The 27,309-nt window shown below is 42.0% G+C and overlaps 1 protein-coding gene across 1 annotated transcript; it reads left to right on the top strand.

Annotated features, from left to right (window-relative positions):
- The first annotated feature begins 261 nt into the window (after nt 1-261).
- hibch (3-hydroxyisobutyryl-CoA hydrolase) lies at nt 262-22,829 on the top strand. The gene is made up of 14 exons (XM_069698794.1): nt 262-351; nt 928-970; nt 1,749-1,880; nt 2,367-2,454; nt 2,572-2,652; nt 2,744-2,796; nt 10,890-10,968; nt 18,441-18,586; nt 19,306-19,392; nt 19,506-19,564; nt 19,660-19,741; nt 20,567-20,686; nt 20,945-20,978; nt 22,037-22,829. The coding sequence occupies exons 1-14, from the start codon at nt 284-286 to the stop codon at nt 22,150-22,152; spliced, it is 1,188 nt and encodes a 395-aa protein (XP_069554895.1). The 5' UTR covers nt 262-283; the 3' UTR covers nt 22,153-22,829.
- Nucleotides 22,830-27,309: the final 4,480 nt, after the last annotated feature.

The raw sequence follows: 27,309 nt of genomic DNA, 5'->3' as shown, positions 1-27,309 counted from the left end.
AGTTCTTTTGCTTAAGTAGATTTTTTTTACTTGTAATTGAGTATTTTTACATGAATGTGTTGCTACTTTTATTTAAATAAAGAATCTGATATTTTTTTGAAGGTTTTTAATGGGACTCGGTGCTCTCTCTCTCTCTCCCTCCACTGTACAGTAGGTGGCAGTGTAGCACAAACACACTGCAGAGTCTTCCTCGATGGCGTCATCAACACCCACCAATCAGCGGTGGCTCGCTGCCTCTGCCCGGAAGTCGGCGTAGAAACTTCAGAGGAGAGAGGAAGGCTGCATGTCGACGTGCAGCTGCCACAAGGCAAAACTAAAAATGTCCTTAACGGCGTTGACGACCGCTTGCAGGTAGGTGTCAAACAACGGTCCCGATATCATAAATGACCACTCTTTATGTCGAGCTCCAATGATTCGTCGAGTAATTGATTATCTGATTTAATAGAATATTAGTTATCAACCTTTCTGATCAGGGATTATTCACTTTGAGTCGTTTTGCTATAAATTCTCCGATTCCATCTTTTTTCATTGTTATTTATTTGTAGTCTTTAAAGATAATAAACTGAGTATGTTTTGGTTTGTGGACTATTGATCCGGTCGAAATGAGACATTTTCGGCTTATTTCTCACCATTTTTGGACAATTTAAAGACCAAATATTGAGTCAATGAATCAAGAAAATCAACAGATGAATCGATAATGCAAATAATCAATATATGCAGTCGTGGTTTTAAGAAGAAGACAATGTTTGAGGTCGTGTGTCTGCGGCCAGTTCCCAACCTGTTTACGTTTATCATAGTTTGAGTTTGGCAGACTGCAACGTTTTAATTGATTAAGTTAAATTATATTGATTCTGAGTCTTTGAAATCGAAGCCTGTATGTTTAGTTATGAATATTTTCCACCACTTTTTCCTTCCTGTCTCTTCCAGGCTGAAGTCCCTCTGCAGACTGCAGCGGATCCAGGCTCACATGGTGAGAAGATGCAACACAAATCCTTTTCGTTTAATATTTTACCATCCAGTTCAGCCAGCATTTCAATGGTGCAGTAGAGCTAATGATAATAACGATAATCCAATTCTTATTCTGATTTGTTTCAGTACATATCAGCCATGTGCAGTAATGTGTTGTCTTGTCTCAGCTTTGAGTGTCCTTCACCTCTAACACATCGCACACTTTATGACGGACTCGGCAGGATTACCTCGTATTGAGATCCTGATGTCACACTTCCTCAGCATGTCACTACAATGACTTTCAGCTGATCACGTGCTGTACATGTGACCAACAGACTGTTTCTACTGATTTATGTATTTCAACTGTTCTTTATTTTGATAAGCAGTTGACACCGGAGACTCCACAGATAGCAGCAGCTTTTCTTTTTCACCCGACCTTGTTGGCGACATTGTGGTTTCCACTTAAAAATGACTAAACGCAATCTTTGTTGCTGCTGTTTAAAATGCTCTGCGTTGATGTTCGTTTTGCATTTGGGATCAGATTAACTACAATTCTCATCATTTTGGTTCCAGCTCAGTCAGATTTGTCTGTTTTTGACACTGATTGGTGTAATTGTTGTATTTACAGTCTATGATTGTAATTGAGTGAAGTGATGTTACGTTATCACTGACTCTTCCTACGCTGACTCTGGTCTGTCTGCCGGAGTCATAACAATTCTGCTCTCTCTTTTTTTGTGTGTGTATCATCGTGTGTTGAAAATTCTTCTAAAAAACTATCTCCTGTGTCTGTTTCCCATCAGATGTCGAGCCGCATGGAGCCGGAGGTTCTCCTGGAGAAAGTGGGCCGAGCCGGCGTGATCACCATGAACAGACCCAAAGTCCTGAACGCCCTCAACCTGACGATGATCCGGCAAATCTACCCTCAGCTCAAGGTGCGTGTGTGTGTGAAGCCCGATTAATGCCGACGTCAACGCGTAGTTTGACAGATTTGCTCATAAGCTAACTCTGAAAAGTTTCCGTTAGTTGTATTTGGTACAAAGAACCTGCTTTTCTTATGTAAAAGTGTATTGAATGCAATTCCATTAACTTTGAACAGTTATTAGGTTGACATAATTGGAGACACGGATAAAATGTTATGAAATAATTTAGTCATCTATCTAATTAAAGAAACATTGCTGCAAAACAACTGTTCTGTTTGTGGTTTAAAATGTCCCTCGGTGGTCTCGCTTCCTCTTCAGTCCTCTGAAGACCGTAATCTTCACTGACCCTCGTTTTTATGAGGAAGATGCTAAAATGCACAATATAATATAATATTGGTCTCGATATTAATTAATTTAAACTTTTAAACACTCCATAACTATGTAACATCAGCATCTGCTTTGATTTTAATGAAGATTTTCTTGATTTTGTGATTCTAGAAATGGGAAAGTGACAGCGAGACGGACATTGTGATTATTAAAGGGAAGGAAGGAGGGAAAGCCTTTTGTGCTGGTGGAGACATCAGAGGTAAGCAGTAGTGTTGGAGGTTCGGTCTTTGGGGTCTGGAAAAGTTTTATGTTTAAATGTAGCAGAAATCTGTTCCTTCATCACAGCGTTGTCTTTTTTTTTCTTTTTTCCTCTCAGCGATAACAGAAGCAGCGAAGGCCGGTGACCCTCTCGCGCAGATCTTTTTTCGTGAGGAATACATGCTGAACAATGCTATAGGTGTGCTTTATGATTACATTGACCTTTAAACTAGTAGTATCGGTTATCTATTCATATAAACTTCTCAACACATTTTGTTTCATCTTTCAAGGAGCGTGCAGGAAGCCGTATATCGCCATTATTGATGGCATAACGATGGGAGGGGTGAGTGTGACTTTTCTGGCTTATATATAAAGTCTAAGAAATGTTGCCTCCTATTTAGGGCATCATTAAGCATTAGACTCTCTCTATGAGGTGTGATACTAAATTCTGCCAGTAGGTGTCAGTAGAGAGCTTTCTGCCACTGTTACCTGATGCCAGTGGCAAGGAGGCCCCTGATTGGACGCAATGTGAAGTGACAAAGCATTGTTGCTGCTGCTGTTTTTTCCCTGCAGGTGTCAGATATGGTTTGAATTTGGATTTGGTACCTTTGCTCCACAACAAGCAGGATGAAGTGTAACTCAGACAGCTGCACAAACGATCATTAATTAGGACGGACTCTGATTGTGAAGCGTTGTGATTTATTGGTATTGATTATCTCACCTGGTTGGAGGAGGTGCTTTAGGAGGAGTCTGTTCTTTTTTTCTGTATCTCCTCTGTTGTGACCTTGACTGACTAATTTTAGTCCTGATGTGTCACCAAGGCCGCTCAGAGCCACCAGTGTCCACTGACTCATTGCTTGCTTGCTTGCTTGTGTGTGTGTGTGTGTGTGTGTGTGTGTGTGTGTGTGTGTGTGTGTGTGTGTGTGTGTGTGTGTGTGTGTGTGTGTGTGTGTGTGTGTGTGTGTGTGTGTGTGTGTGTGTGTGTGTGTGTGTGTCTGTGTGTGTGTCTGTGTCTGTGTGTGTGTGTGTGTGTGTGTGTGTGTGTGTGTGTGTGTGTGTGTCCCTGTGGTACAGATGTGTGAAGACCTGCCGTGCACTTTTACAACAACCGTCGCTTAAAGGTCCCATATTTTACATATTTTTAATGTTTTATTTGTACTCTCAACGTCCTTACAAATATGTTTTTTTGTTGTTTTTGGTATCAGCAACCGAAGTAGCAACATATTCGCGTTAATTTATTACTATTACAAATTTTACTTCAACGCTAATAAACACTGCAAGCTACAATAATGCTACATCCTTTACGACCCGTAAAATACATTATTAGTTAACTTACGGGTTGCTGATTTGTAGTAAGCAAGCAAAGTGGGAATTGCAGTATCATCGAAACGAAACCGGCGTTATTGAGCCGGCTTGAGACAGCAGTCTGCGCTGAAATGAGCCGAGCAGACCGCCACGTTCGGACAGTCATTTGAGCTGTTGCTGTCATGAAATATAGATTAGTGCAGCTTTAAAGATATTGTATCTCCCTACACTGAAATCAGTGCGACTTAGAAATGTCAGTTATAAACAATAGTCCATTTTAATTGCGACTGACCACCAAAACAATCTTTGGACTGCGATGGCAGCAGAGGGATTGTTGTGTAGAACTCAACATTTTTCAACTAATTGACCTTAATCGGTGTGTTAATTCCCATTTAAAATAGATCAGCTGTTCCTGTGGGCTGCTACAGACTCCCAATTCAGAAACGCATAAAAAAAAATTAAAAAAAAGATAAATAAAGCTGCAGGCTGTTTTGTTTGCCAGTGTAGTAACTCGGACAGAGATGAATCCTTGAAGCTGTGAACCAAAGAATCATCTTGTTTGGTCGTCTGAGCTGTGTTTAGACAGCTGCAGTCACAATGACATCCCCACTTACCAGTTTCCTTTCCAAGAGAGACAGAAGCTGTAATTTATTTGTCAGAACAAAACTACGGAGTAACATGCTGGAAGGAATGGATGCAAAGCAGGCAGCTGAGTGCTCGGTTCTGATGTACGTTGAAGCATACGGTTCAGGAAATCACTTCTGTTCATCCTCCCAGCGGAAAACTTTGTAAACTGTGATGTTTGTCGAACCGTTATAATACGTTTTAATATATCTTCTTCTATTCTTTGTCTCTATGGACGTCTGGCTCTGGAAATAAAGTGATTTGAAGTCTTTCCGTCCTGTCATGTCATGTTAGGACAGAGATTACACGAATGTCGACGTAAACCGTCCTCAGGGCGATGGCTGTTTTAATGTGCACACGGGACGAAAACAGGCCAGTTCTATATATGGAAAAGTCAGAGAGGCACCGGAGACCCCCCTTTTCCCAGATCTGTTCACAGCCGAGGGCAGAACTCCCATATCAAACCAGTATCCTTACATGAGTGATAACAAACCACCAGGGAGTACAGGCATGTCATCAGCAGGTCTCTCTCTCACACACACACACACACACACACACACACACACACACACACACACACACACACACACACACACACACACACACACACACACACACACACACACACACACGAGCAGGATCTCATCTCACGCACATCATTCATCGCACTCCCAAGTTTTAAAATCCCTGGAATTAAGGTCTGCGAATGCTTAAGTGTTATTAATCCGGATACGCTGCGCTTTGAATTTGAACAGAGGCCGTTTCACTCTCTGTTTGTGCTTGAGACTTCAAACATTTACACAGTCCGACAGCAGGCCCCTCGCATTCAGGACGTGTCGTATTTAAGACGGTTTGCGACAGGGGTTAGCGAAGTGGTTTCATGGATATTTATCCTGAGCTGTACGACGGTAACTTCTGTCCCCTTGAGAGCATATTTGCTTAATGCTGAAGACGACAGCGAGTTCGGGCCATATTTCGCCTGTGCGAAATATTTTCGCCTTTTCTGAAAGTTTAAAGAGCAAGAGTGATGTGGAAAGTAATACATCCCTTGGTCTCTTTGAATCAGCTGGAAGGCTTCTGCATAAATACACACAGGCTTTCCACTCTTATAGTGTCAGCTAACACTTCCTTATTATGCAAAACTGGATTACTACTAACTAAAGTCTAATATTATTAAGGAGAGGTACAAAGTAATTCAGCTGCTTCACCCCAGGAATGTCTTTTAATAGATTTCGCCACAGCTCTTCTGTCAATATTTGCTTTATATTAAATAAACCAGATTCCCTAATGAACACCTCCACGTTCTCCATCAGTGTAAACTGTCTCGGCCGCGTTGTAAATTCTGCAACCTCTTCTATTTGTAGGCCGAAGCCATAAACACTCTCGTCCGCTCACCTTTGTAAATTACCATTGTTTACAGGGCGATCTGGAGACGTGTTCTTATATGGCGCTGGATGGTACGACACCAGCACTTCACGATATTCCACAACTTTTATGGTGGAAGTCTGGTAATGTGAGATCAAACAGCCCCTCAGTCTACATCCTCCTTTTTTAGGTCATTTTCTTTTCCCTGATTTCAAAAAGTCTGCTTTTCCGCTTGTATTTGTTGGAAATGGCTGCCGTTAATTTACAGAGTACACTGATCTTATATTTTGATGGCTCTCCATTCTCCGTGACCCATCCAGTATCTAATAATAGATGCAGACAAGAGGAACACCAGATATTTTGTTAAAATGCAATTTGAAAAGTCATTCATCAATTATGAGAAGTGATTCAGCCTGACTTTCATAAGAGGGTCAGGATCCAGTGAACAGGAATTTATTTTTATTTAATTATAGCTTCTTTTTTTTCATTTTCAAAATGTCCAGCGAATTTGGGAAACAAATTAGACTCACGACACTGCAGAGGTAATTTTGAAAAGACCTTTTTTTTTTTTAACAAATAATAAAAAAAATATATTCCACATGGTAGGTAAGAAGAGCAGAAGCAGCTACAACTCACGATGGATGAAGTGCCATAATGTGCAATACCATCGAGTGCCTCAAGGGGTTGGCTCCAAAATGGCTCTGGCTCCATAGACTCCCATTCAACGCCTCTCACAAAATACAATGTCAAGGAATTTTTTTCCACAACTGATTATGGTGTTGTTAGCTAAAGTCACTTCTTATTCGTTTTCTGGCCGTCTATCGGAAAATGTTTCAATAATTAATTAGAAATTAGCCCTCAAAAAGCAGTATTTTTTGGGGGGGCATGTCTGTTTGATTGACAGGCATATGGTGCAGTCAGGTTTCCGCTATCGGTGGGCGGGGCGTTCCTCGGGGCGTTCCTCGGGGCGTCCTTGGGTTACCAATCAGATCAAGTCACATCTACCGCTCGTTCCTCCGCAGCTCATCCAAATATGGTCACTTCAAACTGCTCCGAGCTAGCAAGATGGCGACGGACGAAAAGTCAAACTCTTCGTAACGGCCGTTCACAAACCGACGGATGACGTCAGAGTTGGTTGCCACTTGGTTTAAACAGATCCTCCTCTCCGTCCTCAAAGGACCGCGTGTCCTTGTACTTTTGTACAAGCAACGTTTGGTCATTGGGTACAGTTTAAAATGGTTTAACAGCACGTACCGTGCATGTATCGTTGTATTCCGTGCATAAAATCTATCTGTGCTTTAATCTGCCCAATGATCCTTTTGTAGTCCTTTTTGCGAAATATCCGCCAGTGATAATGCAAAGTGATTAATATGAATAAACAAGCGAAGGAAGCACTGAGTGATGATTCAGTAACTCTGAAATCAAAACGTCACTTCACTAAACGTCATTATTCCATTATGAAATAGAAAAAGACTTTTCTGTGTCCCTCCTTTGTTAGAATCAGCATTGGGATCTATCGGCAGAGTTCTGTTTATTCCCCACTGATCAGATATTTTTAATCCTTCGTGGCAATTTGTCACCCAGCAGCGCTGCTCTCCGACTCTGCAGTCGTCTCCTCTGCTGTTCAAAGTGAAGACAGCTCGTCGGCTGTCATCAAAATCTCTCAGCAGGTGGCGTCTTTTATATATCTACACCGGGCACCATATAGCATTCATTGATCTTTCATGGGGCTAAATGCAGTAGAAATCAATGTGTACATTGGTCTAAGAGTAATTCCCTACACTTGCTGTGATCCTACTGTAATGTCAATGTGTCTGTGATTATAATAAAGAACCACATTTGACTCTGATTATGGATCTAGCTGACATCTGTCAGTCAATGATTGAGAAAAAATACCCTAATTTCCCTAATTTTATATCATTGCCAGTTGAATATATATATATATATATATATATTAAGAAATAGTCAAACAAAACAAGTAATTTAAAGATCTCATTTACATTTCTTTAATATAATAGCTATAAAATGATCGTTAGATACAGCCACAAACTTGCAGAGTACAGTGAACCCTCGTTTATCGCGGGGGTTACGTTCCAAATAGAGACCGTGATAGGTGAAATCCGTGAAGTAGTAACCTTTATTTTTTTTTACAATTATTATACAATGAAATACTCCATAATACATTGAAACCAAAGAACAAAACCTTTTTACAGGCCCAAGCATTTGTTTAACAAATAAAAGTACTGTATAAATGTTTTTTTTTACAAATAACTACTGTACTGTAAAATAATAATTTTAATCATCAATACGAACTGAAGGCTTCAAATTGCTGAGATCGGCACCGCCCCACTGCGACCCGAGTCATTGGATTAGAACGGGAGGAAATGAAAAATGATTATGAAAACAAATACAAAGTACAGTCGGACAAATAGTGACTCGTGTATTTCACTGCTCTTCTGACTGAGCCGCTGCATCCTGACTCCGCTCTGCAGCGGTTCTTTCTTCTAAAGCCGGCGGTGCAGGTGTGGTTTTTCAAGAGAAGAACATAGTTATCGGTAGTTGTTGTCGCTCTTTTTTCTTCTGGGCAAAAAGATTCTTATAAACCGACATGCCACCATCGATTATTTTTAATTTGGCAAGCTGTTTTACGTACGTGTACATATTAAACCGCAACGTTATTGACAAACAGGTAGAGAAGAAGCGGAGAGACTGTTTAGCCAATCAGAATGCAGAACACAATGCACGATGCAAATCCGTGAAGCAGCGAGACCGTGAAAGGTGAACCGCGTTATAGCGAGGGTTCACTGTATCTCATTCTGTCTCATTCAGTCCTCCAAAATTGCAATTTCCTGAATGCCGTGCTTGGTTGTGTTTGCCCTTTCAAATGTCAGTTTATTGGCACACGTTTTGCACAGCTGAGTTTCACTACCTTTTTCCTCCCACCACCACTTCCCCTTGTATGGCTCGCCTACTCATCCAGCAGCCTTGAAAACACTCTGGCATAAACATCTACGTAACGTTGTTGCCTTGTTTTATATCACCCGGATTCTCAGGTGCAGTAAGGATGGTTTTGTTTTACAGCCTCTTTGCACCAAATACATGTTCTACATCCATTTTGAGGTTGCTAATCGATACCATTGATTCAGTGACGACACCACCAGTTGCTGTAGCTCGTAGCCTTCAGTGTGCGCTTCTTAGGTTTATCTCTGAGCCAAGCTCCCTGTCCATAAGGTGCTAAGAAACATCCATTGTGACCGTTTCTACCCACGGTGTGCCTCTTTGTTTGTATCTGCTGCACTGCACAGCTCCCAGTGGGACTTCATGTTGAAGGTGGGCAGGGATCCGTCTTCAAGTGCCGTTTCACATCCCTGCAGCAAGATGAGAACTTCAGCAAAAACAATGGTTTTCAGCTGGAGTTTGTTCGTCTTTAGGGCTGGAGAAGAGGGTTTGTGATGGAAAGGACCAGTTTGGAGGATTTAAGGGTATCTGTTGGCAGGGATACCGTTTTTTTTTTTTTTTTTTTTTTTTAACCCTGGACATCATGTTTAGGGCTGGGTAACTGATTTATGGCACCAATTGAACTACTTGGGTACCATCTACTATCAAAAAATATTTCGTCATTCTGTACAATATTTCGATAACTAAGCTACATCCACACTAACACGTTTTTTTCTTTTTCTTTTTTAAACGTATAACCTTGGCTACGTTTACGCAGGAGTAAATTTAATCGGCGTGAGTGAGCCACAGCATTTGCCACGCGTAGCGTCTGCTAAATTACTCTTTTCAAACAAAGTTTTGGCCACACGCCTGTCTTTAGTTGCGTGAGCTGAAGTAACTGGAGGCTTCTCTGCGTGCAGCTTGCCAGCTGGCATCTACTGATGGCATGTGAGGCTTTTCAGGCTCACAGGTAAATTGTAGCGTCTCGCAAGAACTTCATATTTAACGGAACACAATACGATGGTGTCAGTCTTCTATTTCACATTTGTAAAACCTCTTCGCAGCCGAGAGGTGGGCGGGAACATTTGAGGGAAAGAGACGCATGCATGAATTGTTGGCTGCACAAAGTTGAAGTCCACATGGAAGGAAAGACATTCTTGACATATGTTCAGGTTGGGGAATTACCACCAGCTGGTAGAAAAATAATGTACGAATGAGTGGCTGCTGAATTATAACAGTTATTGATCCATGGCTGCTTGGTGGACGTTCACATTATAAAGACTCAATTTCCCTCCCAGCTTCACTGTGCCACCTTGACACCAACCAGATGTATGAATTAATTAAAGGAAACGTATCCTTGCAGCCTCTGGTTCACGTGGATGTGAACCCTCGGGGGGATTAACCTGATGACCTTCCGCTGCCATTAATCACCAACATATCTCATTTTTTTCTTTTAACCTGACCGCTAAACAACCCTGCTCGTAGGTACAGTTCAGGCTCTGATCCCAACATATCCCCCCTCTGGGTAAGAAGATTGTGTAATTAATAAGAAATCTTCTACATTACTGAAGGTCAGTGAAGTAGTGGGATTACTTTACGCTGTTCAATCACAACCCTTCTGGAAACAAAGCTTAGTTTAACACCGCAGAGGACGCCATCCATTTTGTGTGTCTAGTTTTCTAACTGTTTTTATTTCATTTTTATATCGATGACGTCAAATAAATTCTGTACACTGTCTAATTATTTTTTCATTTATGTTAACTATGCTGTCATTACACTGTCATTAGGAATAACCTGAGAATAAAAGCTTGAAAAGTTTTCTTCTAATTGATCATTTTATTATAACTGCGTAAAAATTCACCAGTTTTATCCACCTGCCTTGTTCTTGAGAAGGTTTGCAAGGTGATGCTGTTTCCAAGGCAACACTATAATTTGACTTGCAGTCTGTACCGTGGCTGAAAATGTCCTCTGGCCACCGCTGCTCATTAGCCTTCACCTCTGTCCCTGTTGGGAACCACACACACACCTATGGGGGGGGGGGGGGGGTCGCCTGCCTGGCCTGGTTTACTTCAGCTCTTGAGTTTGACAGTTATTAATGTTTTCTCCGTGACACTGTTTCCACCTCTGTGTATTGTCTGTCCTTTTTTTTTTTTTTTTTTTTAAATCTGGATTTCTTGTGTTTTGTAACCCTCCCTCCACCTGCAGGGCGTCGGTGTCTCAGTTCACGGACGGTTTCGAGTGGCGACGGAGAAGACGCTGTTCGCCATGCCAGAGACGGGCATCGGTAAGTCTGTCCAGCTGACTCCTGTCTTCTTTGTGGGAGGGAGGGAGGCAGGGTTGGGCGGGTGGGAGGGAGGGAGGGAGGCAGGGATGCTCGTTGGCCCACATCGGTGCGAGTGGGTATCTAGACCATTAATTATGTAGGAGCAATGATTTCAGTTTTACAGCCAGCTGGACCCAGTTCATATCCACTCAGACACTAGGTCTGTCCACATGGGAAGCTGGGAAAAATACTACAAAGGGATAGATGACCTGTATTCATTACTGTGTATAATAATACCGAGAAATTATCCTCGTAAATTGAGGTTAAAAACTCACTGCTGAAGTAGCCAGCGGGATAAAGTGGAAAGGAAGAGTTTATAGTCCAGGCCGGTGTGTCTGAAGGTCATACGCTAAATCCAAAGTAGATTCTTTTTTTTCAGCACTAGTGAGGTAAATATCAAAGTTGGTCAAAATTAAGGCTGCTATCTAAATATACACTGATTTAGAAAAACTAATAGTGTTTATTACATGCCCTAATTAAACAGCTCATCACATTATGTGTTTAAAACGACTGATAAAGAATACGCAGGCCGACTGAGAGGTGATCCAGCTGTCAGGAGTAACTGTTGCTGTCAGCTTAACCTCTGTCGGGATGTGCTGAAGTGGCTTATGATCAACACCCAGCTGGTAAACAACTTGCTGGCACTGCCAAACACCAAGCAGTTGCAACAACGCAAGACATAGCAAGCCAGATAATATTACCTCCTTAGCAAGAACGCCAGCTGGGCGTCTCTGGAAGCCTTTTATTTCAAAAAGCTCTCGTCAGCGACTAAAAGCCAGTCCAAGGTTCACTTCTTTTCTTGGCGTCCTTTGTAAATGTTCCCTCCAGTGTCCTCGCTGCTGCCATGATGTCCGTCCTGGAAATAGAGAGCCACCTGATAGTTGGTGCCGTGTGATGTAGTGGCGTAAAGGGTTACGCACTTTTCACGGGAGATGGTACCTGATTGGACCAAGTCAAATAGCACAAGAAAGGACGTTCTGTGTGTGGAGAGGGAACAAAAGAGGTCCCTTTCTCCATATTATAAGGGCCATCAAAATGATGTTAAACAGTTATTTTAAGGTATAGTAGTTGGATAAAATGAGTGTTTTTGTTAACCTTCAACTGGATATTATTAAAATGGAAGTAGTGGAGTGCCTGACATTGCAGTGCCACTGAGGGCCACTAGGGGCAGGCTCCAAAAAACTCTGGCTCCAACAGACTCCCATTCAAAAAAAATTACAACTTCTCTCATGAAATACAAAGTCATAAAATGTTTTCCACAAGTCATAATGGTTTCATTAGCTAAATTCCATACTAATAATAAATTTGATATTAGGCTTTAAAGAGAGGTATTAGGGGCTTGTCTAGTTTGATTGACATGCCTGGTGCAGTCAGGTTTCTGGTAGAGGTGGGCGGGTCATAGTATCCATCCACCACCACTCATCCTCTCCAGCTCATCCAAATATGGTCACTTCTGGCTCCAAGAAAAACTATACGGCGATGGTCAAAGTGCCAGGCTTCAAAACAACAGTACACAAACCAGTGAGTGACGGCACCGTGGGTTAACCTACTTGTGCTCACATTTAAGACAATTTTAGCCTTCAATAGTCTTAAATCAAAGGGATCCTGAAGCTTGCAAATGTTTCTGGTAGAAAAACATGCAGTTTCACAACATAATTCTTAGAGCATCAGTTCTCGAAGGACTTGGCACCTTGTATGATCATCATTAACTTAATTTCTTACCATCTGAATCAGTTCCTCAAGTGTAAATGTCCATTACTGAGGCACTAAGCTATGGTTTGCTCTTTAGCTAATTGACTCTTTTAGACAGATGGCCTTCTCCTGAGGCGCTGAGCAGATTAGTAACAAATCTCTAACAACGACCAAACTACAGCTGATGTTATGGTGTAAAAGCAGCCTGTTATCACTTAAATCTGCATGTTTTATCACAGTAGTGTTGCTGCACATGAATATAGGTGTATATACATTATATCCAGAGTGTTTTGTGGCGGGAATGAGGCTGTGCAGACAGTCAATGATCTCAGTCAGTGTAATCACTTCATAAAGGTACTGTAGATAATAGAGTCTGAGGTGGTTGTCAAACATGTTTGATGATCAGCTTAAAAAGCTCTCGACAGACTTTCTGCTCAGATTTGATCATATTCAGATTGGAATGAGCAGGACATTATATTTTGCGCAGGCATTGCTGTTTTTTTTGTTTTGTTTTTCGTGCAGCTTCAATGTGAATCTGTTGTGATAAATTGACTGTGCGCGCTCACCCCCTCACACTCGCTAACTTCCAAGGACAATCGAGTCATCCTTCATTTCATTTCATTTCACACACACACACACACACACACACACACACACACACACACACACACACACACACACACACACACACACACACACACACACACACACACACACACACTAAGCGTGTTCTGATGCATTCTTGGCTCTTGATGAAGATTGTATTGTTGTCGGCGGACGGGAAACGAGCACAGCGGAGACAAAATTGGTCGAGGTTCTTGTTGATGTGGTCTGATTGTTGTGTGAGATTTTCTCAAAGACGAGGAGGAGTGGGAGGAAATGGGACAGTAATTCAATTGCACAGGCTGAGGATTGGCTATATCCCGGCATAGATACACTGGGTGTTTCTGCAATGCTCGTACCCATGTGCATCTTTGTGTTGCGTTTACTTGCAGGTAAAATTACACAGTCTCCATAATTAATGCTAATAAAAAAAAAAGCACAAGTCTCCTGCTGCCTTTTTAAAACTCTCCTGTCACTCAGGAGCAGGAAAACGTGTCTAATCCTCCTCCAAGCTGCCGCGGTGTCCCGTTTTCAAGGGGTTTGGACTGAAATGCATAACAAAAATAAGTGAAGTTTGACACCTTTTACTGGCTCTCACAATTTTACACACAGAAGTTAAAGCAAGGATTGTCCAGAAGCAGACTTTTATACACAGGAGGTCAGGGGATAATTGAACACAGCTCGAAACAATCAAGGTGGGGAGGACAATCAGACACAGGTGGGAAGACGAGAGGACAGGAAGTTAAGACAACAGAAACAAGACACAAGTGCTGTGTTTCTAAATGTCGTACTTCCCTTAGTGCACTAACAAATAGTGCTCTTACACGTCAGGGCTCTTACTTGTGTCGTGCAGGAATTTTGACGGTGTAGTGTTGTTTCAGATCGCACACTGATGTTCTGCACTGACCGGAAAATCACCTCAACATGATCCACCAACATATCAGCAGCCTTATTTATTTTACCCAGAAATCAACAGTTTAACACACTCAATAAACACATTGATTCTTCTGTCCAGCAGCAGCAGTGGAAAAGAAACACTTTTGTGTGGTGTTCAGGATCAGCTGCAGCTTCCTCAGACGCCCTCATTTGAAAAGTCTTTATGTCGGTGGCCCCGCCCCTTTAGGGTGGAAAGTGTCCCAACGTTTCACACTTGTTCTTTGTACTGTTTCGAGTGCATCATCCTGGTACTTGTAGTTTGGTGCATGTTTCTGTACTTGACAGTGTGGACGCACTTACGCTCTTAAAATAGTGAGTGTTGCTGCACAAGTACGCCATTTGGATCACAACAAAGGAGAGTGTCAAAATAACAGGAAATGAACATGAAACCCTGAAAGGAAAGAGAGACATAACCGAATGAAAGGGAGACACGGAAAGACAGCTAAACAAGGAGAACACACGAAAGCGACAGGAAAAAACTGAAATGACAAAAACAAACCACAAGGATGCGGTCGTGACGCTGTCGTGATGGTTTTGTCCCGAAGGCACTTGACTCGCAGGCTGCTGCACCCGCCGTTATCAGCACGTCCCCGCTGCAGTGTGAGAAATTCCCACCGCATTATGTTGGAGAAGCTGCCTCGCAGACCCTCGTGCTTATTTTAGCTCTGATCCCGAGGTCGGATCCTCTCGAGCTCCGTCGTGCTCGTTTTACTGCAAGCACAGTCACACCGTGGAATCTTTCTTTTCCCACTTAAGTCTGCCGGTATTATACAGATGGGTTTAACTGATGGAAAAGTCGTGACTTAGCTGAGAATGATTTTATTTTGAAAATGGTCTCGGATACAGTTAAAATGTCGCTTTTTCTTGCAGGCAAATTGAGCGGCCTAAATTTAAAATGTGCTTTGTAACGGTAGATTTGTGTCATCTCATTAGCATGTCAGTGGTGTAGTTCTGCAGTTCTGATTGTAAATTAGGAACAAGGTAGCTGCATGCCGCTGTGCCCTAATTTCTCTGAATAGCCATTACTCTGAAAGTCACAACAGCATCCGCCACATTTACGTAATAGATGTTGTAGAAATGTGATGAGAGTTTGATATGAAACCTGTTCCCCGTGTGCGGAACAAGAACAAAACTGCTACAGGACATATTGTGCTGGTTTAACCCTCCTTTTCAAAACATTTGTATGACATGTCATTTTAGCTCTTTCTTTGTATTTTCAATTACGCTCGCTGACCTGAAATCAGTGAGCTGTACCGTCTGAGCCTGTCTGGTGCCTGCAGCGGCTTCTTGCTTTTTACAATCAGCTGAGCCACCACAGAAGACGCCTTTCGTCTTCAGGTTTGTCTGAAACTTGATTCTTCACTCTTTGGTCAGAAGAAATCTTTGGATTTACTCGTATGCTCTGGATGTTACATTTTCAGATTGCACTTTAGTCCAGTTGTCTTCAGGTCTTTGTTTTCCAGCAACCAAAGACAGATTGTGGTCTCAATCGTGCAGATTTCGCCGACGTTAGCTTCCTCGTTCTTGATGACGGTACGTGGCTGGCCAGCAGTTCAGTCAGCGGAGAGCGTCATGATGTTAACTAACAGCAGTAACTTTGACATGATGTGTCACAACGTAACAGAGTTTCTTTTGGCTAAAAGCAAGCGTGAAGTATCAGAGTGGTGTTTTTGTTTTATTGTGCAGTGTAGCAACAACAAAGTATATGGTTCTCAAACTGGAGGTCGTGCGCCTACATATGGTCACAAGTTAAACCTGAGGAGTCTTAAAGGTCTACAGAAGAAGATAGAAATGAGATTGTATTTCACAGGTTTGTATTCATTCTTTGCCTGTTCTCTCATCTTGAGTGATTTTAACCTTTGAACAGTTATTTTAATGAAACTATCTGAAATTTGGGAGGGAAATCTCTTTGGTGAAACCTCTAATAAATGAATCAGATGAAAGACACTTCTTTTTCTTTTTTTTGGAAAGAATCATTTCACTTGTGGCAGAATGGTTGGAAAACACCTTTTAACTCCTTGATAAAAAAAAAAAAGATTTGTATTTTATAAGCTTATTTGGTGTTTTTTTTAAAGTGAAATCTTAATCTAAAAAGTTCATTGATGCTGCAGCTGTCAAATAAAAATAGTGAAGAAAAAAACGACAATATTCAACCTCATATTTTTTACTTGATTAAATGTAGTTTGAAGTCAAACACAAAGCCTGACGACCGTTTATGTCAATCAGCATCCAGGAGCACCGAGCATTCAATGTAAGACTGTGAAAAACCGTGAATGAAATGGAGAACTGTTGGTCCAGAGCTCAACAGATCTCCATCCTCTGTTGTCCATTAAAAACACATCAGTGAGCCTCATCTCTGCTCTGGATGAACACGTTCCTTCATCAAACAATCATTGTAGTTCATTTAGATTTAATCTAGGTTACATTGTCCAACAATTTCCATCTGTTTCAGTAACATTTACTTGAAAAAAACGACAGTAACCAACAGCTTTAAAAGTAATATAGTTACTCCCTCACGATAACGCGCATATTAATGTGCATTAGGATTCATGTAAAGCAGGATAACAAATAAACAATGTATTTTATAGAGTATGTTAACTGCTTCATACCTGTGTAACGACACACACACACACACACACACACACACACACACACACACACACACACACACACACACACACACACACACACACACACACACACACACACTCGTTAACTAACCCCTTCTGCGGCGGGATTAACAGATTTAAACCCGGCCCCTGCTCGCGTTCTGAACAACAGCCATAATCTGCCACATTTATAATATTAAATTTTTTTCAGCCATGAATCAGGTCAGCTCATCTAATCCCCCCCCCACCCTCCACCCTTCACTTCTCCCTTCTTGCGCCTCATGCTACAAATGGTCAGAAAGAAAAAAAACTGTAACTAATGGAATCTCATTTCCTGTCGTAAATATTGAAATCAAATGGAAACATTATTGAAAATACAGAACGAGCCGTGGACAGATTAAGGTTGAGGATTATTCCTGAATGCTAGTAAACCGAATGTTTTGTGTTTTGTCGGCGGTCGTTTGCTTCGGGAACGGTTGGACATAATCACACCGTGTGGAAGTGGCCTGTTGGGTGAGGCGGACTGACGTTTTTGGACAGTGGGGACTTCTTCAGAGTTTCAGTGACAAAACGATTAATTGAGAAAATAACCAGCAGAGCAATCAAAAATGGAAATAATGGTTCAACCAAATGTCAGTGTGGTACTGGCCCAAATTTAATTGTCATGAAATATCTAAATATCTTCATCTTTAAAAGGCTCACTTGTTATGTTTTGTGTCGTTAAGAATAAGTCCCACCCTGGTTTTAAAGAGACCCCGTTGGCTTTTCTTTTTCTTTTTTTTTTTTTTAACAGGTTAAACAGTAATAGATGGCCATGTTTCTTCATGAGGTACATTTGTTTTAAAACCAAAGGTAAAACAAGTATTCAGATACTTAAAAGTACCAATACAGCAATGACAAAATACTGCATAACAAATAACTCCTGCATAAAACAATCCTACTTCAGTAATAAGTATTAGCAGCAAAATAAAGTTAAAATATTAAAGTAAAAGTTTGAGTTTGGTTCCTCTAACTGATATCTGATTATATGTGACATCATTAGATCCTTACTACTGAAGCATCAGTGTGTGTGTGCTGCATGTTACTGTTGTAGCTGCTGCAGGTGGAGCTTGTTTGAACTACTTTATATCCAGTTTTATATGCAGGGACAGCAGATAAATGTGAAGGGTCGTCAAATGATTACTGGGAGAGGAAAGAAGAAAAAAACAAAGTTTGGATTTTGGACCAATATTAGATTTTTGCCGAGATATTTGGAACATTTGAACATTAATTGGAATGAAACCATGTGAGAAGTTTAACTGCACTCTGCTTTTATAAGACATGCAGGAGGCAAATATTTTGAAGGCCACCGGTTTAATCTTTAACAATGTGTTTTTGAAAAGATTCTTATGTCATCCAGTGTCAAATCTTCCTCTGAAATGTTACTAAAGCTGCCAAATAAATGTAGTTGAGTAGAAAGTACAATATTTCCCTCTGAAATGGAGATGAGAGTAACTAAAAAGAGGCATCAAATGGAAATACTCAAATATGTCTTCTTTTTTTCCCCCCCCACCGATTAAAACTGTTTAAAGGCTTCCCATTTTATTTTGACAGGGCTTTTCCCTGACGTGGGAGGTGGCTACTTCCTGCCGAGGCTCCGGGGGAAGCTGGGACTGTTTCTCGGCTTAACGGGCTTTCGACTCAGAGGACGCGACGTGCAGCGAGCCGGAGTCGCTACTCACTTTGTCGAGTCCAAGAAGGTGATACAACTCGGTGGACAAAAAAATTAAATAAACAGCTGTCAGTTCAATCTCTTAACCAGCTCAGGTTGGAGGGACGCTGGAGCTTTGGAAAGCCAGGAGCTGAGTCACCGGCTGCCTCACTCTTGTTCGTTGGTTCAAACATACATCGACTGGTCCAGAGGCCGGTTGTGTTTGTCTCGTTGTTGGCGTGAGGTCAGAGCTGTGGGCGGCAGAGTTCGTTTCAGGCCGTAACCTTGATTTTAGGACAGACGGGCAGCTGTTTGAAACAAGGCTGCAAACTTTTCACCTCTGTGGAAATAAGGGAAATGTCATCATCGTCAGGTCATTGGCAGCAAGATAAACTACACTTTGGTCATCACAACCTACAGAGTCGTGTTTCCTTGTCTGTTGAAGATAAAACTGCACGTGAACACGCCGCGTGTCAATGTGCTTACAAGACACATTTCTGGACTCCGTACACAGGAATGTCGTGATGCCTCATTTTCTTTGTGAATCCAAACTCAAAGACAAATTAGTCTTTGAATGTTTGACAAAATTTCACAGAAGAAGAAATGAGCTGCTGAAATTTGCAGTTTACATCAGCAGCTTCTTCTAAAAAAAAGTTTTTCCTCAGTGAGAACCAAGAATCCCCCAAATAATAAAAGACAGAATCAACAGTCAACGCGAGACAGACATGACAAGATTTGGAAGAATTTGTTTGCTCTCGTCGTCAATAGATCTCAGACCTGGAGAAAGAGCTGGTGAACCTGAAGGCCGCGTCTGCTGAAGACGTCTCCAAAGTGCTGGACTCCTACCAGAACCAGGTTAGATGCAACTTAAAAAACTTCTCCAATACAACTTCACTAAACAATGTGTTGCCCGTCACACGTGTGTCCTCCCGATTGTCTCAACCCGCGTCTGCGCTCTTTGTCCACAGAGCAGTCTGGACTCTGACAAACCTTTCATCTTGGAAAAGCACATTTCTGATATTGACAGGTAGGCTCCCAATCAGTCACATAATCTGAATAATAAATTGGGTTTTTTTTACTGAAAGAATAAGGCTGGATACTCTTGGATACCCCCCCCCCCAGGCTGTTCAGCTCCAGCAGTGTGGAGGGCATCATGCACAACCTGCAGGCTGACGGCTCCGAGTTCGCTAAGAAACAAGCTGAGGTGCATCATCGACATGCAGCTGAATCATAACGCTGTCACTATTCATTCATTCATCCTCCCAAGACTGTGCACAAATCTGCTAATGCTGCTGTAGAGGCTTGCTGACACACACACAACCACACACACAACCACACACACACTTCCTGTTTACTGTCCGTCCCTGTAAGAGCTCTGTTATCCCACCACCAGATCCCACACACAGAGCTGGACTGACGCCAGGGTGTAGAGCACGTTAGTAATTAGTAGTTACTCAGTTGAAGCACTTAACGAGGTTAGTCTCGCTGGCAGGACCAAAATCCATCCTGTGGGATTTCAGAGCTCAAAGGCAAACCAGGCTTTCACCAATCAACAGATTTACCTTCAGGAGTCTAAAACGGACACTTTTAAGGATGTGACTTCTGTTTCTGACTCGGTCACCTAATGTATGTATATATAAACCAATGAGATCAAAGCAGGAAAACATGGGGTATCACCTCCTTCTTATTGTTCCCCTCCTCATCACTCAGAAGCAATGGCAGTGCAACCCTTGTTACCAACAATTAACTGCTAATTATCTGCTCATGATTTGTTTTTATCAGCAAACATGTCATTAGTATCCTTTCAAGCCATGAAAATTGGAGCCCCTGGAGGTCAGCTCACGCATCAAATATTTATAAAAACCCACTTCCATCACACCGCCGACTTCACTGTCCTGCCTTCAACGTCAAAACACTTCAAACATCGCTCTGTTTTGTTTTTTTTCCATGATTGTGTCTTGTCATCGTCTTTCTGTTCAAAGTCTCTTTTAAAGACAAAAACTTTCCCGGTTTCACTTCCTTTGTCCAGACCCTGTCCAAAATGTCCCCCACGTCCCTGAAGATCACCCACAAGCAGCTGCAGGAGGGCGGCGCTCTGAGCCTGGAGGACGTGCTGGTGATGGAGTATCGGCTGAGCCAGGCCTGCATGGTAAAAAAAAAAAAAAAAAACAGCAGTGAGGTTTCACACCTTCAACAATCAGCTTTCATGAGAGTCGTTTTTTTTTTTTTTTTTAATAATTAGTTGAAATTTTATTGTATTTGTCACCATTTGAACTTGCGTTCACCTCCAAAGTTATAATGTCAGTGTCACGTATTTTCATCAGTTGTTCATGTTTAGTTCTGACTTGGGATGTCAGTAAAATCTAAACCGACGTCATGTTATGGGATTGTTTCTGTTGTGTTGCAGAGGGGCTGTGATTTCCATGAGGGTGTACGAGCCGGTAAGTTACCGCGGCACATGAGCAACTAAAGTGGAATAAGATGCAAATGAATTTGAGTCATGTAGCTTATTTTAATTTGGATTCCACATAGAACTTTAAAGGACTGAAATGCAATGAAAACTTTGGTTATGTTGATTTTAAGGGGCCGAGCGCAACCCAAGAGTCTTTGTTAGTTTCAGACAGACACAGTCGTCATTTTCCTGTCTAGCGTCCACGTTGATTAAATAGTAAATCTTCTTGTGCTCATATTTGTACCCACGGTCTTAAAATGAGGTGTGGTCAGGGGCATCGTTGGTGCATTGCTATCTTGAGAAAACGATTGCGCGACTGGTCAACAAAAATCAGTTTTTAAGCCAACAGTGCAGTATTATACTGTTATTTTAAGTGTGCATTATTCAGACAGTAATATGCCCCTACGTGGGGAGGTGCACAATGTGTACACCTTCTCCTTATTACACACACACACACACAAGGACATGCAAACATGCAAAAAATGAGAAAGATTATTTTTGTGTACATCGATCTGCACATGAGCAGGTCTGTTTCCTCTGCAGAGAAAAGTTCTTTACTACTACTTGGCAAATCCACCGTTAATATAGCAATCCAAGGGGACCAAGAGCACTCGGCTCTGATTGGTTTATTTCATTGTTTACTTACCTATGATTATTTAAGACACTAAGTACAACCCCTTTGAACAATGCATCTCACTTTGTGCTCTGATTATCTGGCGTTTAACGAGCACAAGTGGACTTGGAGACGCCCGAAATGCACCGGTGTCACGCGCTGTAGACCGTGAGTTTGGATCGGTAAAATATAGCCCGAATTGTTCTTAAAGGATCGGTAAAAAAAAAAAAAAAACATTCTTCCTCTGAGTACGAATTTACCAAAATATCCAGTATCTGCTGCGACTTTAAAGTATTTTGACTCAGCGTTCATTACCGGATTGTTGGTTATCGAAGGTCACGGGTTAGTTATCGCTCCTCTCATCCGATTCTCGTTATCATCTCCTCGTCATCGGAGTCCCTTTTCCAGGTCGTGACTCTCCGTGTGTTTTGCAGTGCTGGTTGACAAAGACCAGAACCCCAAGTGGAACCCCCCCACGCTGGAGGAGGTGTCCGACCAGAGCTTGGACCAGTGCTTCTCCTCGCTGGGTGAGAAGGACCTGACTTTCTGACGAGCCGACTTCCTGCCCTCGAACACGCGCGCCGCGTAAAGCCCTTCTGTAACCGGCTGCTTCCTGTCAACACATCCCCACATGGTCAGTTATACTGCTGTGACAAACGGGTCATGTACGAAAATAGTTTGAATTTGTTACTACTTCTGTAAAATATCTTGTTTTTCTGGGGATATTTGACAGGAAAATCCAGACTGTTCCTCTGCAGATGAGGAAAAACAGACTTTACTTTATAGACAGAAATCAAAAGTAGTAGCGGAAGAGGTAGCTAACAAACACCCAGAGTATCACAGGTAAAGATGTTTGAAGTGAACGAGCTCTGCAGTGGAAGTAGAGTCTTTCCCAGATACAGCGGTAACTTTACTCTGCTGCAAATTCAAGCAGTTACATTAACAGGAGGCCAGACGAGGGGAGGGTGAGATCACTACTGAGTGCTTTATTACATTTCCTGTGGGTGTTTGTTGATGTGACTCTTTCTGATGCAGATGATGTATTATTGTCTTTTTTTTCTCTTATAAGTGGTGTGTTTAGTTCTTTTAGGATTAACACACGAATAAAGGAAAGAAAAAAAAAAAAGGTGTTCCGACATGCAATCAATACTCCCGAACGAACAGCGGACGTCAGTATTGTATCAATATTTGTTCATGCAAATAGATGGTTGCATTTTAGGAAACAAACGTGGTGTCAGTAGTCTGAAATGTGTGATACCGTGTGTGTTTTTATTTTCCTCTGATGAACATCCAGCATTTGTTCAGAGGGAATCAAACCACTCGTTCCGTAGCTGCATTATTTATGAGACAACCAGAGTCAGATTAGGCACCGATGGAGCAGATGGCATTAAAGAGAGGCGGTAACGTAAAATCTCCTGTGTTCCCAATGAGTGTCGAAACTACCCGGACACATCGTGTTTAAAAGAACTAGTTGTGAAAGTCTTTTTTTCCCTTTTTTTTTTTTTTTTTTTTTTTATGACCTACTTATAAAGCTGATAACTCTGCAAAGTGCCTTTTGTTATCAGCATGATAGCAGAGCTGCTCCAACAAAAAGCGAGTCCAGCTGAACCGGTACTGTGAGTGGAGAAGGGCCTTCTGACGTCGGCGGCACGCCAACGCGTTCAACGCGCCGCTCAGTCCACAACAGGGATGACGTTTCAGTGTCACAATTTTGCCTAAAATGTAACGCGCCTCGGGGTTTAGCCAACGGAAATTACCCGCTTAGATTTTGAAAAAAGAAACGACAAGGTTGACGTTTGGGAAAAGATCAGGGTTTAGGGGGGGGTGACGTAATGCAGGAAATGGAACGGCACAGAGGGAAAAGAGGAGGCCGTTGGGAAGATCAGTATTTTCCTCAGACGTCGGCTATTATGAAGACAAAACTCTACATGACTAAAATTTAAAAAAAAAATTTGTTGTCTTAAAATCCAATGAAAAAATGACCTTCCACGTCCTCTGACGTCACTGTAAACGTCGGCAAACACGTCGCAGCGAAATGTCTGTTCCGACGTCGTGAATGTCCGTTCATGCGGACTCCTCTCGTGTAAATGCTAAATACGACGGCAGCATCATTTCACACGCGCATGAGTCACAAACATAAATGTTGACACGCAAGTCAAATACGGCACGTTATGCGAGTAACTCACGATACTTTAAATAATTCCACGTCGCTTTCTCACAGACTTGAGCTCTGGTCTCCGGGCGGGGAGAGGGTGGGGGGGGGGAGGAGGTCCTAGCTTTGATCCTTCCAACCGCCTCTGAATGACCTCCCTACCTGCACTTTATCACCCTTTATGCTTCGTCACATGACCTTCTCCTTCTCCTTGCGTGTACATTTCACGCCCGGCCGAGGAAAAGCGCGACACTGCCACGGTGTCTCCTCGTGGACTGAGAGTTGTATCACACGCTTTGCCTTGACACCTGACTGAACCGGTACCACTGATTGATCGAGCTTTCCATCTGAAGAGGTCAACTTATTCCCGCTCAGAAATGACGAGTCTGTCTTTAGATTTCTCTTCTGAACCTCCGCGTCTGTTTCGGTCTTCTCTACCTGCTTCCCATTCACGCGGTCTCACCCGGTAAACGCTCGTTTCTTAAGCGGGCCTCGAAGCTCCGTCACAGCGGCACAACGCAGTCTCCGCGACGATGGAGCACACAGGACGACTCGACCCCCACTCACCGTCGACAATAAACTGCCGTACGCGGTGAGAACACAGTCTGAGTGCTCCTCTCCGATAAACCCTCGTGACTTTATGACCTCCATCTGCTTTTCAAACGGACGCTGGCCAGCAGTCGTTTGTAAATCCTTCTGTTTGTCCTTCGTGTGGCCGAACTCATGACCGCACGTCATGTTTGCCGGGTACTTTAAACAAACAGTGTTGAGTCCATGTGTAACACTAATATGTCGAAGTACGAACGCGGACCTAACAACTGCAGAACCTAAAAAGTTGTTCTGAAGTCGTGATTTAAAAAGAAACGACGAAACATTTCAACGATAGAAGGCATGAATCTGATTTATTGGCATCATCAGTTTTTACACAGACTGTATGTACAGTTTGAACGTTAAGCGTATTATACCACAGGGATATGGAAAAGTCACTCATTGTACGTCATTTTATGATGAATTATTCACAGGCTGACATGTTTTATCCCACGAAGCTGCTTCCTGGAAGGTTATTTTTTTTTGGTCTCGTGTTCGGTCAACGTTCATCAGGCTACTTGTGTTTTTCTTTATAAAGTTGACTCTTGTTTTTCTGCTTTAGCCCCGCCCCTCTCTAGCTGCTGCTTCTTGTATCACTCCCTTTGTCTATTGAAGCTGCAGTGATTAGTTGATCGACAGAAAATGAGCCGCCAACTATTTTGATCAGTGATTATTATTTTTTGATATTTGTTTTATGAAAAAAATGCTACAAATTCTCTGATTCCAATTTCTAAATGTGATTTTCTTCCTCTGGTTCCTTTAGTCCTCCATGATAATAAACTGAATACCTTTTGGTTGGAAACACTGGTCAACATTTTTCTCCATTTCCTGCCATTTTAAAATCCAATTAACCAATCAATTAATTAAGAAAATTTCCAGCAGGTTGAACGATGATGAAAACGATCATTATTTGCAGCCTTAAATTTAAGAAGTTGAAATGAAGATGCTGTTGGTTCCAGCTTCTTAAATGTCGGAATATGAAGCTTTTCTTTGTCATAAAGTCATTTGAGCGTATTTGGGTTTTGACTGTTAGTTGAATAAAGCACCTAATTGAAGTAGACAACCCTGAACTGCAAGGAAATTTTTGTATTATTATTTTCTGACATTTTATAGACAAGACGGTGACTTAAAAAAAATACTTGACTCCTTCATCGATAATGAAAATAGTAAGTAGTTGCAGCAGTAATTTAAACTGTACCAATGGGCACTACGGCTTTCCACAGTTTCCATTTCCACCTCCGTCTACACCCGCTGCTATCTGATAACCTAAAACGGGTGACCTTCAAAAACAACAACTCATATTTCTAAAAGAAAGCGTCAACTGGAAGACAGATGTTCCAACTGGATCAAATTTTCAAGTCTCTTCTGGCTGTCTAATGAAGGAAAATCGAACACACTGGACCTGACCTTCGTGCATTTGTAAACACCGACGATTCCAGGATTTGGAAAAATTCTACTTTTCTGTGACATCACACTAGAAATGCCACACGAGGAGCTGTTAAGCCTGACATCAGCTTTATGGCATCATCTTCGACGTATAGCCGAAGAAACAGATTGCCATCGCCTGCTTTGTAACCGGTACTCATAACTAGTACGTTAAAATCACCACGTGGACTAAAAAGACTCGTGAACTGACCGACCTCTGGCTGTCCCGTTCTCTTCACACTGCCATCAGTTTGTTGTTATTTAGAGCATTAACACTGACAGACATGTGAGATTAAACTCTCGTTTTATCTGAAGCAAAACAATCTGATTAAGAATAAAAGAAATACGGCGTGAAGAGAACACCGCGATCTCTAATCTTTAGTCTGGTCACAACATGTTTGGGAAGAGATTAATGTGTCCACGCAACTCGGTGCAAATCACGTCTAATACGTTCATTTATAGAGTGATGGGTTCGGGCGTGTGTTTTTTTTTGTTGTTGTTGTTTTTTTTTAGCACGTCATTACGGTTCTTTTGAGCAGCCCTTCGAACGATCGTCACCCAGATCACAGAAGCTAAACAACTTGTAAACTGTGGCTTTGAAATGCCACTCACTCTTTTACTGATGCTGCTCTGAACAGGTCAGCCTGCTGTCACAGCAAAGCCTGCAAAGCACCAATCAGTCCACTCGGAGACCGTGTCAGTGTCACGTTTTGCCTCGGCTCGGCATGACAAGTACATGACTGGGGTCAGCGGAGGTCAAAGTAGAGGGATAAAGTCCAAATAGTGAGGTCAGTTTGGGGTCGTAGGATGGAACTGACCCTGTAATTTAGCTTACGTAACGTATGTTAAGTAACTTACATGACATATTTAGCATTATTTATGTGAAATTACTTATTCTAACCCAAACTATGATGTTTGCCTGAACCTCTAACCATGTGTTTTTTTGTTGTTGCTTAAACCTAAGGCACCTCGCTTTTCACACCGAGGCGAGGGAAATGTGACACTGACACACTGCAGCGCTTCCGTTTCAAGGGAAATACGTGACTTTTACATGTATTTTACTGTACTGACGAGAAACACTGTTACGGTTACCAGAGACTTGGGGAGAAGGCAAGTGGTGACGATACCCTGCCACTTACTTTTATGGCTTTTTAGCTGTAGGTTACTGGTTCTGGCTTTTTATGGTCATTTTATTACAACATTATTCAAAGCTGTTATCGCTGCAAATAGTTGTGTGGCAGTTAAAGCGTCCTCACCATGGCTCTTTTGATTTGAATTTTGGGGAAATCCCACTGACCTCTGTACCAAAGACCAGACCTGTGTAATGCCTCTTTTAATATAAGTCCAACAGAGTAAAACAATTCACGAGGCCTCTTAACTGAGCTCATAGTAACATTCATTAAGGACTTTGGCGGTTCTGAACCCCTGCTCCAAATATATCAGCCCTGTCCCCTGGAGTGTCACTGCCTTCTGTTATCGAGCAGCACTACACTGTTTTAATAAGTCATGCTGGACTGAAATGTCACAGGGTTTCTAGGTTTG

This window comes from Brachyistius frenatus, unplaced genomic scaffold (genome assembly GCF_029030835.1).
Source record: "Brachyistius frenatus isolate BFR_SWC_R1_liver_20210118 unplaced genomic scaffold, ASM2903083v1 Contig_28, whole genome shotgun sequence".
Classification (NCBI taxonomy): Eukaryota; Metazoa; Chordata; class Actinopteri; family Embiotocidae; genus Brachyistius; species Brachyistius frenatus.
This window is presented reverse-complemented; position numbering and strand designations above follow the sequence as displayed.